Source organism: Bos indicus, chromosome 4 (assembly GCF_029378745.1).
Source record: "Bos indicus isolate NIAB-ARS_2022 breed Sahiwal x Tharparkar chromosome 4, NIAB-ARS_B.indTharparkar_mat_pri_1.0, whole genome shotgun sequence".
Lineage (NCBI taxonomy): Eukaryota > Metazoa > Chordata > Mammalia > Artiodactyla > Bovidae > Bos > Bos indicus.
Window position 1 is genome coordinate 36,899,553 of NC_091763.1, and position 14,618 is coordinate 36,914,170.

General features: G+C 35.1%; 1 protein-coding gene across 3 annotated transcripts in view; it reads left to right on the plus strand.

Annotated features, from left to right (window-relative positions):
- Positions 1 to 14,618, plus strand: part of SEMA3A (semaphorin 3A) — a 555,723-nt gene that overhangs the window by 494,832 nt on the left and 46,273 nt on the right. For all 3 annotated transcript variants that reach the window (XM_070787658.1, XM_070787659.1, XM_070787657.1), the window contains 5 exons: positions 469 to 583; positions 683 to 752; positions 2,466 to 2,610; positions 6,356 to 6,575; positions 10,510 to 10,601. In XM_070787658.1, coding sequence (XP_070643759.1) covers positions 469 to 583; positions 683 to 752; positions 2,466 to 2,610; positions 6,356 to 6,575; positions 10,510 to 10,601 — 642 coding nt within the window. The remainder of the gene's footprint in view (positions 1 to 468; positions 584 to 682; positions 753 to 2,465; positions 2,611 to 6,355; positions 6,576 to 10,509; positions 10,602 to 14,618) is intronic.

Consider the following 14,618-nt stretch of genomic DNA (forward strand, 5'->3'; position numbering starts at 1 on the left):
GTATTTTGAGTATGGGTTATGAGGCATGCAGTTATTCTTTCATTCAATAAATACTCATTAAGTGCTACTATGTGCAAATGTGCTTATTTCCATGAACCAGCTTACTTAGATGGGTAAAATCTTACTACATAAGAGAGAGAGACTTAAAGCAGACAAAACAGACACAAGAGTAATATTGTCCATTGCTAAGTGGTAACAGAATGGAAAAAGTACAGTGACTGTTTAATGCTAAGGGATATTTATTATAAGTCACTCCTTGAATCAGGTTTGAATGACTAGATTGTACCAACAGTAGGATAAGAATGCAGTTACTTATATCTAGTCATTTAAAATTCATTTATCAATTTGAAAAATGAGGAATTGCGTTTTGTGTATGTTTCATATACAAAAGATAAGAAACGATAAAACTAATATTTTAAATTATCATTTGCATGCACAGTTTTTAAAACCATTATTCCCTCCATTCAGAATGACTTTGGGGGCCACAGAAGTCTGGTGAATAAATGGACAACATTCCTCAAAGCTCGTCTCATTTGCTCAGTGCCAGGCCCAAATGGCATCGACACTCATTTTGATGAATTGCGTAAGTAGCTAATGATGTTGGTGTTGCACAGAGTATACTTGTTCAGGCTTTGCCATAACCTTCAGAAATGCAAATTTCCCTAATTTTATTTTTAAACAGAGGATGTATTCCTGATGAATTCTAAAGATCCTAAAAATCCAGTTGTATATGGAGTGTTTACAACTTCCAGGTAAATAGCATTTTACTCTCTTATTATCATAGAAAATCCATGTCCTTTAGACACTGTTTTAAGTGTCCATATTTGTGAAAATATGTTTTTGAAAGAACAATGTTGGCTTAACCTTTGAGCTCTTGTGCATTCTTGGGTGCTTGAAACAAGTGATGATGTAAATCATTTTATACATAAATTTTAGCAAAGAAGTTCATTACTATAAATTTAACAATGAAATGCATTCTATGCCCTATGTATAGCTTTGACTTGAAAAATTTGAATGAAATATAAAATATTATAGAAATCTGTGTTTTGTTAACAGTTTATAGTAATATAAACTAAAGGTGAAAAATCTTTTTTTCCTCTTCTCTCCTTTCTCTTCTCTCTTGTCCTTACCCTCCTTCTCCCTCACCTCCTCCGTCTCCATCCTTCTTCACCTCCCCCTCTCTTCCCCTCCTCCTTTCCTCATTTTCATCTCCCTCAAAGCTCTTACTGTCAGTCAAACAGCGTATTTTCTGACTGTTCTATTCAGCATAAAGTTTACATTACCTGGAGTTGCTGAATTAAATATATATTTGCTGCTGCGCTAAGTTGCTTTAGTCATGTCCGACTCTGTGCAACCCCATAGACGCAGCCCACTAGGCTCCCCTGTCCCTGGGATTCTCCAGGCAAGAATACTGGAGTGGGTTTCCATTTCCTTCTCCAAGGCATGAAAGTGAAAAGTGAAAGGGAAGTCGCTCAGTCGTGTTCGACTCTGTGCAACCCCATAGACGCAGCCCACTAGGCTCCCCTGTCCATGGAATTCTCCAGGCAAGAATACTGGAGTGGGTTTCCATTTCCTTCTCCAGTGCATGAAAGTGAAAAGTGAAAGTGAAGTCGCTCAGTGGTTCCCAACTCTTAGCGACCCCATGGACTGCAGCCTACCAGGCTCCTCCATCCATGGGATTTTCCAGGCAAGAGTACTGGAGTGGGGTGCCATTGCCTTCTCCAAATATATATTTACATGCATATAAATAGTGTTATGTATTTGGATATGTATAAATGTTTAAAAGGGAAATAATTTAAAATCAAAAGTCAGGAAAACTGCTGCAAAGGACTGTGATAGCATAAAGAAAGATTAAACTATCATGTCCAATACTGATTTATTCTATAAGTATTAAAGCCATTAAAATTCGACTGGACATATTCACTTAATTTTTTAAAGTAACATGATATGAGTGTATATATTTGTGTCATATATTTTCTATTTATGATATGAATACATTATTCTATGAGTACTTAGGGGCTTCCCAGGTGGCGCTGGTGGTAAAGAACCTGCCTGCCAGTGCAGGAGATGTAAGAGATGCAAGTTGGATCCCTCTGTCGGGAAGATCCCCTGGAGGACGACATGGCAACCCACTCCAGTATTTGGCCTGGAGAATCCCATGGACAGAGGAACCTGGAAGATTACAGTCCATAGTGTCACACAGAGTCAGACACGACTGAAGCAACTTAGCATGCACACATTAGTACTAAAGATGGTTTCATCCATGCCTTCTAATTTTGAGCAATGATAATTTGTTCTCTTATGTCTTATTAAAATATATATACACGCAGCTTTAAAAATACTAAACACTATTTGAAGATTTATGCTCAGGTATTGATAATTGCTATCTGAAATTTAAGACATCAGCGTAAATAGCTCTGTCACTGTATAAAAATGAAATTCTGTTTTTGTTCTCTCTTTTTTAGTAACATCTTCAAGGGGTCAGCCGTGTGCATGTATAGCATGAGTGATGTGAGAAGGGTATTCCTTGGACCATATGCTCACAGGGATGGTCCCAACTACCAGTGGGTGCCTTATCAAGGAAGAGTTCCCTACCCACGACCAGGAACTGTAAGTGACCTAGGTGTTCAAGATAGGAAATGAGTACATTTATGCTGAAGACTCAACAAAAAAGCAGCTATGCACATATTTAATGCAGATTATGTAAAAGAATGATTCCAAGACTATAAATGAAAGCAAGATGAGGATTTTGTCTGATACCTTGAAATTCCACATTTAACAACATGTTCTTCAGAGACATCAGTGTTTAAGTTCAGTGCCTACCAGTAGTTATTGCCCATAATTTCTAAAAAATAGAAACTGAAAAGATAGCTTTATTTATTTTCTTTTCTGAAAGGGATATAGTAAAAATGGGTTTCATGGAGAGCTGAGACAGTTAAGATACACCTGGACTTATTCTCTTTGATCATGGTGAAGGCTCAAGAACTGCTATTAAATAGGAGGAAAACGTTTTTGACCAGTATTTTCTTCCTGTGAAAATCCCTCAAATAGTTAAAGAAGATATGCAAGAAATAAAATTACCTCATGGAACAGGGCCCCCATATTTTAACAGATGCTGTCTACTCTCACTGGCCCCTCTCCTCTAGCAATCCTAGGCACACTCCAGCTCAAAAAAATTGGACAGAGCTCATAATAAAACCAGCTTTAAGCCCACAGTTTAAAGTAGGGAGAAAAAAAAGAAAAGATCAATATGGTCAAAAGTCTTGCCTGGAGAATCCCAGAGACGGGGGAGCCTGGTGGGCTGCTGTCTATGGGGTCACACAGAGTCCGACACGACTTCAGCGACTTAGCAGCAGCAGCAAGCAAAGTCATCAATATGATGTCAGAAGTTCTAAAATATGTGGATGGATTCATCCACTGCAACATTTTCTAACCCTAAAAATCTTTAAGGAAATAATTTCATATGATGACAAAACTTGTTCTTTAAATTTGTTTAATTGTACATGAGTTTTATTGTTTAATTCAAATGCTGTTTTTATATGATTTTATTGGACATAGAATGCTTTTAATCTTGTTTTCTGTATTACTAAACTTACTTAGGATTTCATAAAGATTACTTCTAGTTGATGGATTTTGTAAATAAAAAATTAAATAGACTTTCTGAAGAATAAATGAACAAGATAGAATATCCATTGATTGTAAGAAGCCAAATGGTTTTATAAAAATGTATATGATATTTACTCCATTTCTTAATGATCAACTGTTTTACTTTGTTGATGGACAGTTTTATAACTTATGGCTGTTTTTAATCTCTATGACTAATTAATGTCAGTGTATTCTAATTATAAACTTGCTCTGGGCTTACTTCAACAAACTTGGTGGAAGTCTTTCATTAGATATTGTGCTGTTATTTGGAGCTACAAAGTATTTGATCTGAAGATGTCTACAGTGTGTTTAGAATTAATAGCAATTAAAATTTTATTTTTGTCAGGCCTATTTATATGTATATGCATATTATATTCAGTAGCCCAATTATTGTCCCCATCTTACAGATCAAGACTCTGAGGCAAAGAAAGGAGCCAGGACTAATTCTGGCAGTTTTGTTCTAGAGCCTGAATTCTCACCCATTATTCACAGATAGTTGTTATAGCATGGGGAATCATGGTAGCAATTTGCACCAAGTGCTGGAGGCAGAAGGCAGAAGGCCTTAATTCCTTCTCTAAGCCAGGAGTTAGAGAAGGGCTTCCAAGAGGAGATAGCACCATGCCCTGTGAATAAAATTCACTTAGATGAATCCATTAATTTCAAAAGTGGGCTTCTCAGAATATGTCATTCCATCTACACTACTGGAGAAAAACACTGCTGCTGCTGCTGCTGAGTCACGTCAGTCGTGTCTGACTCTGTGCAACTCCATATACGGCAGCCCACCAGGCTCACCGTCCCTGGGATTCTCCAGGCAAGAACATTGGAGTGGGTTGCCATTTCCTTCTCCAATGCATGAAAGTGAAAAGTGAAAGTGAAGTCACTCAGTCGTGTCTGACTCTTAGCGACCCCATGGATTGTAGCCCACCAGTCTCCTCCATCCATGGAATTTTCCAGGCAAGAATGCTGGAGTGGGGTGCCATTGCTTTCTCCCGGAGAAAAACACAGTAAGTGGCCTTCAAACAGTGTGTCAATAGAATGGCATTTTCAAACAAAAACCTACAGCTTAAGTAGTACTAAATACAATGATAAAAGCTAGGCAAGAAAATGAGACAAATTATAAGATAAAAATCTAAAATAAATAAATCTCTTAATATGCAATCTTACATTTCTAAATTTTTGCAGGTTATTTCTAAATGGTGGTAGAAAAGCAAAAAAAAAATTAATGTCATAAAATATGTTTTATTGTTTCTTTTAGGAGTTTATACTGGAGAAGGCAATGGCAACCCACTCCAGTACTCTTGCCTGGAAAATCCCATGGATGGAGGAGCCTAGGAGGCTGCAGTCCATGGGGTCGCTAAGAGTTAGGCATGACTGAGTGACTTCACTTTCACTTTTCACTTTCATGCATTGGAGAAGGAAATGGCAACCCACTCCAGTATTCTTGCCTGGAGAATCCCAGGGACAGAGGAGCCTAGTGGGCTGCCGTCTATGGAGTCACACAGAGTTGGACACGACTGAAGCAACTTAGCAGGAGCAGGAGTTTATACAGCTATACAGCTACTTGATATTTCATTAAATAAATATTTTTTTTTAATTTACTAAAACAGAAATAATTCCCTAAATCCCTTAACTGATATATTAATGTGTTATTGTGTGTGTATCTGGTTACTATATACATATATATTCATAGATAGACAGTCTTCCCATTTAAAAACAAGTTTTATTTATTTTATTTCTCATGAATTATTAATGATCTGTATCAAGGTAATGACAAAGACAATTGATTTCTCCTTCTAAGCCTCTTGCAAGATCAGGAACCACTTAATTACATTTCAGCTTTCAAACTCTTAAACTAAATGGCAGAAATTACCTAAGTGTAAGGCAAAAAAGCAAGAAACGATGATATTGTACTCTAAAAGCTTTTACCATATAACTAAATGCAATGAAAAGACTAAAATCGGAATTTTCTTGTTTTTGTTTTATTGCCTTAAATGGAGCATTTAAATCAGAGGCGATGTTATGGCAGTATACAACACTGCATTCTGTCTGGCTTTCTATGGCTATCATCTTTTCTGCTTGGTCCAGTGTGTTTGGTCAGTTTCTGTGCCATACAAGTTGGTAAACACTTTGAATAACACATCTTCTTTTCCCCAAAGTTACTGTAATTATTAATAATATTTTTGGTACTTTTGTAGTATTTTTTCAGGGTTATATTAAAATAAAGCAATAAAAAATAGTTTATATTTTCTTAATTTGAAAGGAACATGTTTATGTTTATCATGATATCATAGGAAAATATGAGTGTATTCAAGAAAATTATTGACTTTTTCTAAACTAATGATTAATTGCATGCAGTGATAACATATTTCATTCGTTATTTCAAATTCTTCATTGATAACGTAATGTAGATGGTATTGTCATTAATAAAAGGCATCAGACTTCTGTACCCTGAGTTCATTAGATACATTTATAGTTCCTGGTGAGAAATGATGACATCCCATTGAGACTTAGAATATATTTAGAAAATATATACCACATATTATATCTACTAATTTAAGCAACATTTTTTTTATTTTTGAGTTTAACAGTTACTTAAATTTTAAAAAAATTGCAGATTTAAATTCTAGACAATTGAGGCCATATAATATATAAATTATAGTCCTATTCATTATATTGTAATCAAAAGATATTATTCTCTTTATTTTAATAGTGTCCCAGTAAAACATTTGGTGGATTTGACTCTACAAAAGACCTTCCTGATGACGTTATAACATTTGCAAGAAGTCATCCAGCCATGTACAATCCAGTATTTCCTATCAATAACCGGCCGATAATGATCAAAACAGATGTAAATTATCAGTTTACACAAATTGTGGTAGATCGAGTGGATGCAGAAGATGGGCAGTATGATGTCATGTTTATTGGAACAGGTAAATGTTTTAACTTCAGCTCTAAATGTTCTTCCAGAACATTGCATTTAACTAATTAAGTATACTAAAAACTGAGGGAATGTTTTATAGTCACTGTCAAGGTATGCTGTGCTGTGCTTAGTCACTCACTCATGTCTGACTCTTTGCGACCCCATGGACTGTAGCCTGTCAAGCTCCTCTGTCCATGGGGATTCTCTCAGCAACAATACGGGAGTGGGTTGCCATGCCCTCTTCCATGGGATCTTGCCAAACAGGGATCCAACCCAGGTCTCCCGCATTGCAGGCGGATTCTTTACCATCTGAGCCACCAGGGAAGCCCAGAATACTGGAGTGGGTAGATTATCCTTTTTCCAGGGGATCTTCCCAACCCAGGAATCGAACTGGGGCTCAAGGTATAGTTAACCTCTGATAAATAACTATAAAAATCCTGAACATTGTCCCATTCTAATGTGTCATGATTTTAGACAAGTTGACATTATTAACTTAAATCTCCTTTTCAATCAAAAGTTGATAAGTTTAATCAGGTAAAGATAATGATTAGGTGTCTATAATTGAGTCATAACTCTTTTTTGACCAGTGGTTTTTCAGGACAAAGATATTGCTCAAACCATGCATAAAATTCCCAAGACAGTCAATAGATGTTCTATAATATATTAATGCAAAACTATCTGAACTTTAAAATTATTGTAGAGTGCAAAAAACTTCCAGAAAATAAATTCTGGCAACACAATTTGTTAAGTGTGTTTACCATACAATGAGAAACAAAACGAAGCAAACCAAACTTCATCAGAAAAGCAACAAAGTGGGCATAAGGAATCAGCATATACATTTTAGATTCATTGCTATATAAATTTAACAGTATATCTTACCAATTATGTGGCTAGAAATAAGAATTTTGTAGGTAGGTATATTTTCAGAATGAATTCCATTACTGTTATAACATATTACTCTATCTCCCCCCTACTCTCTTTAATAATACTATTTTGAAAGCACCAGTTACAAATCTGAAACTTGCTACTTAGGGTCAGATTCCAAGGTAATAAATTCCTGGTCTCCATTAACGTTAACTGACATAAATCAGTGGGAAAACAGAGTGAGTGCTCCACTGAAACCTTGTGTAATAACATTTATTTTCCCTTGGTGAGAAACAGAGAAAAAAATTGCATTAACTATAGAGGAATGGCATCTGCGCAGTAAGTGCTTTGAAGACTTAAAGTTTTATAACAAAATTGTGAAATACTTAATGTTATCAGGTGTAACAGTGTCAGGTTCTGAGCAATACGTTATAGTATCCTTTTATGGGGGAGAAAGTTTCTCTATCAAATTAAAGAATCCCAGTGAGACTTGGAGTTCAGTAAAAGTCAATGAATTGCAAGTATCAACTTCTGGTTATAAATATCTTGAGAAATTATAAGATGATAGGATTTCTCTTCAATAAATATTAGTTTGTCATTTAATGTCAAATTATAATTAGATCTCTCTACAGAGTAGTTAAGCTTGTTCGATAAACTCACACTTGCCTTTTTCTTCACCTCTGGCCTTTAATGTTGAAAAGTCCCCCACTCATTGTCACTGCAACAAAAGCTTGCTTCTGGCAGTTTGACCAAAGAAATCCAAGCTTGAGTTTTCAATTCTTCTTGGGACGCGAGCTGTCTTTAAAGGAACCAATTTTATGAGCATGTTGAACATCTGATGTTGTGGATGGCTATTGGTCAGCACAGAGCAGGGTCATCTGTCAGCAAAGTAAATTGATTACAGTAATTTTACCTTTTAACTAAGTTGCACATTGATCCTGGTTGAGTAATCTGATTCAATTTGTGTGAAATTGTTTGAAATACTACTCAGTAAAACTTGATCTGGAACACAGATAAGGTTATGTTTGGATACTGGAGACCGATCAGAGGCACAGAGTAGATTAACCTAATTTACCTTTAATCTTTGGTGTTATGAGTAGTCTAAGGTCCTGTAAACATAGAAAGACCCTCTTAAAAGAGGGCTTTAAAAAAAAACTTTACAAGGGATACACTAGCAGCCTTTCTTGAGCTCACATACCACATCATATTGATCTCCTGAAAATGGTTATCTGTGGTATGAATAGTTTGAATTATTTTTATGGTGTAACATTTTTTACAGACAAGATTTTTCTTCTCAAATAATTTGTCTGTTAAATTTGATTAAAATGAGCCATGCATAGCTAAAAATAATTGATCATCTGATGAAATGGAATGTCAAAGAGTCAAATTTTTGAATTTCATAAACCCCTGTTCTTTCTTCTATCAAGAATAGAAACATATCTCTAAATACTGGAAAATTAGTAGGCTTCCCAGGTGGTGTAGTTGGTAAGGTTGGTAAAGAATATGCGTGCCAATGCAGGAGATCCAAGATATGTGGGTTAGATCCCTGGGTTGGGAAGAGACCCTGGAGTCGGAAACGGTAACCCACTCCAGTATTTGTGCCTGGAAACTTCCATGGACAGAAATGCTGGTGGGGGTTGCAAGAGTCAGACACAACTGAGCATGTACACAAGTAGCTTCTTAACCCAACTTAGAGTAAAACTGGCAACTCTTAGCATTAAAACACTTTGTATCTTTTAGCAATGAATAAGCAATACTTGAAATCTCTATTAAAATGTATTCACTTTAACAGTTATTTTATTATTTATAATGATGAATTTAAAAATTTTTAGCACTCTGTTAATTAAACCAAAGCCAAAATTGATTAGGCCAATTATTGAAAAACCACTCTAATAAGTAATCTAGTATTTATTATGAGAAGTCAGATTATTTTCATTTAGCACTAAATGGTCATTGAGCTGTCTTTTTAGGGACCTCTAAGCACTAAAGGCTTCCTCATGGGAAGATGATGAGCAGTCGGGCTCTGAAGTTCAACGACTTTTGTTGCTTGGCAACATTGCTTCCATTTTGCTTGAATATTAAATATTGATAGTAGTTCCTGATTTCATGACAAGAACGAGAAAAACTTGTCATGTCAAAGTGTGATTTTTCTTCTTTTTTATTTCTTATTGGATGAAAGATTCTTCAATTCTATAGTGCTTTAATATTTTCCAAAGTTTCACACATGGTTCCATATAACCCCTTAATAATCCTTTTTTGCTCACCCCTATATTGTCCCTCCCCCATTCTCTCTTCCCACTGTTAACCACTCATTTTGTTCTCTATGTCTGTGAGTCTGCTTATTCTTTTGTTATATTCTAGTTTGTTGTATTTTTTAGATTCCACATATAAGATAGATGGAGTTTGTCTGACTCATTTTACTTAGCATAATGCCCTCCAAGTCCATCAATATTGCTATAAATGCAAAATTTCTTTCTTTTTATGGCTGAGTAGTATTCCATTGTGTATACACGAACATCTTCTTTATCCATTCATCTGTTGACAGACACCTAGGTTATGTGCATACCTTGGTAGTTGTAAATAATAGTGCTGTGAATATGGGAGCGCGTGTATCTTTTTAAGCTAGTGTTCTTGATTCTTTTCTGATATGTACCCAGCAGTATGGTTGTTCTGATTTTAGTTTTTTGAGAAGCCCCCATACTGTCAAACTGATACTGTTTTTAATTTAGTTTTTTTTTTGAGACACCTGATAATTGAGATTAAAAATAAAAATAATCCAACTTAATGATTATTTTATATATATACATTTTTTAATTACACAGGTTTAGAATAAAACCACCTTCAAGGCTTCATATATTTCTAAAAAATTCAATTATTTTTATTCCATAGCTACATTTATATTTTATCTAGTTTCATGAAATGCATTTGAATATATATTACTAATGCTATAACAATAAAATAAATTTTAAAAGGCTGACATCAAAATGCCATTCTTTCTATTCAATTACTGATATAATTTATTAACACTAAACTCTCTTCAGATCTGTTTAAATTGTGGTGTTCTCTACTTTCTTTCAAAGATGTTGGAACTGTTCTTAAAGTAGTTTCAATTCCTAAGGAGACCTGGCATGATTTAGAAGAAGTTCTGCTTGAAGAAATGACAGTTTTTCGGGTGAGTGCTGCTTAATTTCAAGTGTCGACAAGTTCACTTGTATGTCCTTCCCCTAGGACAGCTGCACACTGATCTTGGTATGGACAAGTAGTCTGGCATACTCTTCTAATTAGCTTGTCAATTAAAAAGCCAGACACTAGTCAAAATAAACCTTGAAACTTTCAATGCTAGTTAAATCTAAAAATGTAAAGAAATATATCCTTGGCTCATATTTTGTTTTCTCAGTGATAAATTATATGATTTACATTTTATACTATTAATGTAAGTTACCTCACTGAACAAACTCTGTGTGCCTCCGGCCTCCCAAATCCCTTCTTTCACACTTTATGGTATAATTGGGGTGACAGATGACTTCCGTGAATGTATTAAAGAAATACATTCAGAATAAAGAAATGAAGACATTTCAGTAATTTTTAAAATTTTTAAAATCTTATTTGTGAGTTGTTTTATCACATTTTTCTAAAGAAATCATTTGTTAGCGAAAGAAAATGTTCACGATTTTTATATCACTGGTGGAAAATTTGTTACGAATTCCTAGTCTTTACAAATGGCACCCTACTCCAGTACTCTTGCCTGGAAAATCCCATGGACGGGAGGAGCCTGGTGGGCTACAGTCCATGGGGTCGCTAGGAGTCGGACACGACCGAGCGACTTCACTTTCACTTTTCCCTTTCATGCATTGGAGGAGGAAATGGCAACCCACTCCAGTGTTCTTGCCTGGAGAATCCCAGGGACGGGGGAGCCTGGTGGGCTGCTGTCTATGGGGTCACAGAGAGTCGGACACGACTGAAGCGACTTAGCAGCAGCAGCAGCACAAGTAAGAAAGGTACTGGTAGTTGTCCCTTTGTCATGAATCAATCACTTATGGCTCAGCTAAGTTTATACAAGATTGGGGATAGAGGCAGCAGTTTATGTGTTGCGGTGAGAGTAGAAAACTAAAGTAATTTAACATATACCACAGTCTATTTTTCCTTTTAGAAAATCAGCTAGGAGGAAGTTTGAATTGACATACCTTGATATGAATTATTTATGAAACATAACAGAGAAATGATGCCTATCAAAGGTGTTATTTCAGTTTTTGATAGAAGAAGGTAAAAACAAACATTTATTTACTAAAAATAAATTGAATTATTTAGTGGCAGAAAATGAGAAATGTCGGATCTAGTCTCATAACTAAAAATTACCTCATTTAGTCTCCAGGAATTTCAGACACTTTATCTATAAAGTGAAGTGCCTGTATTGAAGTTTTCAGTTGATTTAATATTTTGATTGTAAGCAAAATCTTCCCAAGACTTCTTTTAACCCTGTACTTATTAACTCAATAGGGCTCTTGCTCCCTATTTCAGTAATTGTTTGAAGAGAAAATAAAGTAAAATATGGCAAGTTCCTAATTGATATTGTTTCAGGTAAAATTGTAATTAGCTTTGAAATATGTAACTGATAAATCATGACACAGACACCTAGTAGTAACTAAGAAATGTTCTACTGGGAAGGTCTTAGGTTCTTGAATCATACCTACATAATAGTTCTGTTTGGACAACAAAGAGTTCATCTGAGCTTTCCCATCAGTATAGACAGGGAAAATAATACCTATCTCACAAGGAAGCTAGAAGAATTAGAGACACTATCTGTGGAATATCCAGGACAGTGCTAGTTACTGTGCTTAGAATCTTATCATCAATATAATTTTACTTGTTTTAGTTTGTCTACAGTGAATATAAGCTGCATTTACAGTAGCTTTCTCTGCTAATCCTTGGTTTAAGTCTTAAAATCACACAATCATTATAATTCTACTATGATTTTTAAAATTTAAGCACTTGGACCTTATTTTGTCTGTTATAGAATGATGACTAATTCCTATCTTCCACTGCCTCCCATTTCAGAATTTACACATTGATACTTTAGCCTACAAATTCAAAAATCAGTCCAGTTCAGTTCAGTTCAGTCACTCAGTCGTGTCTGACTCTTTGCGACCCCGTGAATCGCAGCACACCAGGCCTCCCTGTCCATCACCATCTCCCGGAGTTCACCCAGACTCACATCCATCAAGTCGGTGATGCCATCCAGCCATCTCATCCTCTGTCATCCCCTTTTCCTCCTGCCCCCAATCCCTTCCAGCATCAGAGTCTTTTCCAATGAGTCAACTCTTCACATGAGGTGGCCAAAGTACTGGAGTTTCAGCTTTAGCATCATTCCTTCCAAAGAACACCCAGTACTGATATCCTTTAGAATGGACTGGTTGGATCTCCTTGCAGTCCAAGGGACTCTCAAGAGTCTTCTCCAACACCACAGTTCAAAAGCATCAATTCTTTGGCACTCAGCTTTCTTCATAGTCCAACTCTCACATCCATACATGACCACTGGAAAAACCATAGCCTTGACTAGATGGACCTTTGTTGGCAAACTAATGTCTTTGCTTTTGAATATGCTATCTAGGTTGGTCATAATTTTTCTTCCAAGGAGTAAAATACAGTTTTCCAAATGGACTGTGTCAGTCGTATAGGGTCCATTTAGATTTAGCAAACAAATTATAGGCACTAAGAGGCAGATATATAAATTTCTGTCTTATATCCATTATTGTGTCTCCAGAGCCTAAAATATGTTTTCAACCAGCATTTGTTAAATGAATAAAGAAATCAGTATTTATGCAAAAAATGAAATATGAAAAATTAAGGAGTTTAAAGTCTTGTCTATGGAGACCCTCCTTAAAGTGAGGTGCCAGAGTATAAGGAAGATAAACCAAGAACAGCAACAAGTTATCCTGCTTGATTATATCCCATATTATTTTCTAGTAGAAAAAAAAAATTTACCAATTATTTTTTTTTAGAAATTTATATTGCCACCACCATGCCAATGAAGTTATAGGAGCTACTAAAATATTATGTTAACTCTAGAATTTCTTAATTATTTCCATAATCTTTTACTTTTGGATTTGTCGTGGTTCCTCTACATATTCCCTTTTAGTTACTGTATGTTATTATAACAAGTTTCATTTACTAATTCAGCTCTAAACAAACATGTCCACCATTGTTCTGGCACAGGGCTAAGTTCTAATGAATCAGGGATGGACACTATAAACATGGGCTCTGACCTTACCCAGCTTAGAGACTCTTTCTAACATGTCTTCCCTCATAGTTTCAAGTACTTGATTTATTATTAGTACAATTAAGTTTTATCTTGTAGAATTATATTGCTATGCCATGCCATTAAATAAGGTTCTTTTTTCTATCATTTAATCGGAATATATACAATTTTGAAATAATGCTGTATTCTAGCTAATTTTCATTCCTTGTATCTCTGGGATTTTAAGTTTATATTTCAAATCTTATCTAGATTTGTTTTAGTAAATCAAAACAAGTTTTAGTTTAAAAATGCTACTTCAAACTGTTAAATGACTTTCAGCAAAATCTTCAGAGATGGGAAGCCAGCAATCTTGCAAGCACAAGTATTTAGTGTCTACTAGATTTTATTAGTATTTTGCAATTTCCAAAGGATTACACAATCTAATTATACCCGTAATAATTACTGAATGATTTCTGCATGGTTTAAGATGTCATGAGAGAGGTTCTTTATCAGTTTTTAACAATTAGGTATAAATAAGTAATAATATGCTTTCATGGAAATAATTGTTTATGAGTTTATGATTTTATGAAAAGATTGTTTGCAACATAGGGACGCATCTTCCTCAGATAAATATTCCATTTCTCTCCCATATTGTCTGCCATGCATTGTTGTCATTATTATTTCTTTGGCACTCAAGTAGACAAAATGTATTCGGGCAGAGTTTAAAGAAATATTTACTTTCAACATTCTATTCTATCAGGCAAAGTTCATACATATATTGTGGTCTAGCAATTGGAATATTTCACTGTCAAACTTTGTTTAATTTTGCAGAAGTAGGGCAAAAAACACAACACATTAAAGCAATTTCTATATACACTGATACTAGCAGAGAAATGTTATAGTTTCCTTATTTTTATTTGAGCCTTGCATTTAACATAAAATTTAAAAAGGGTT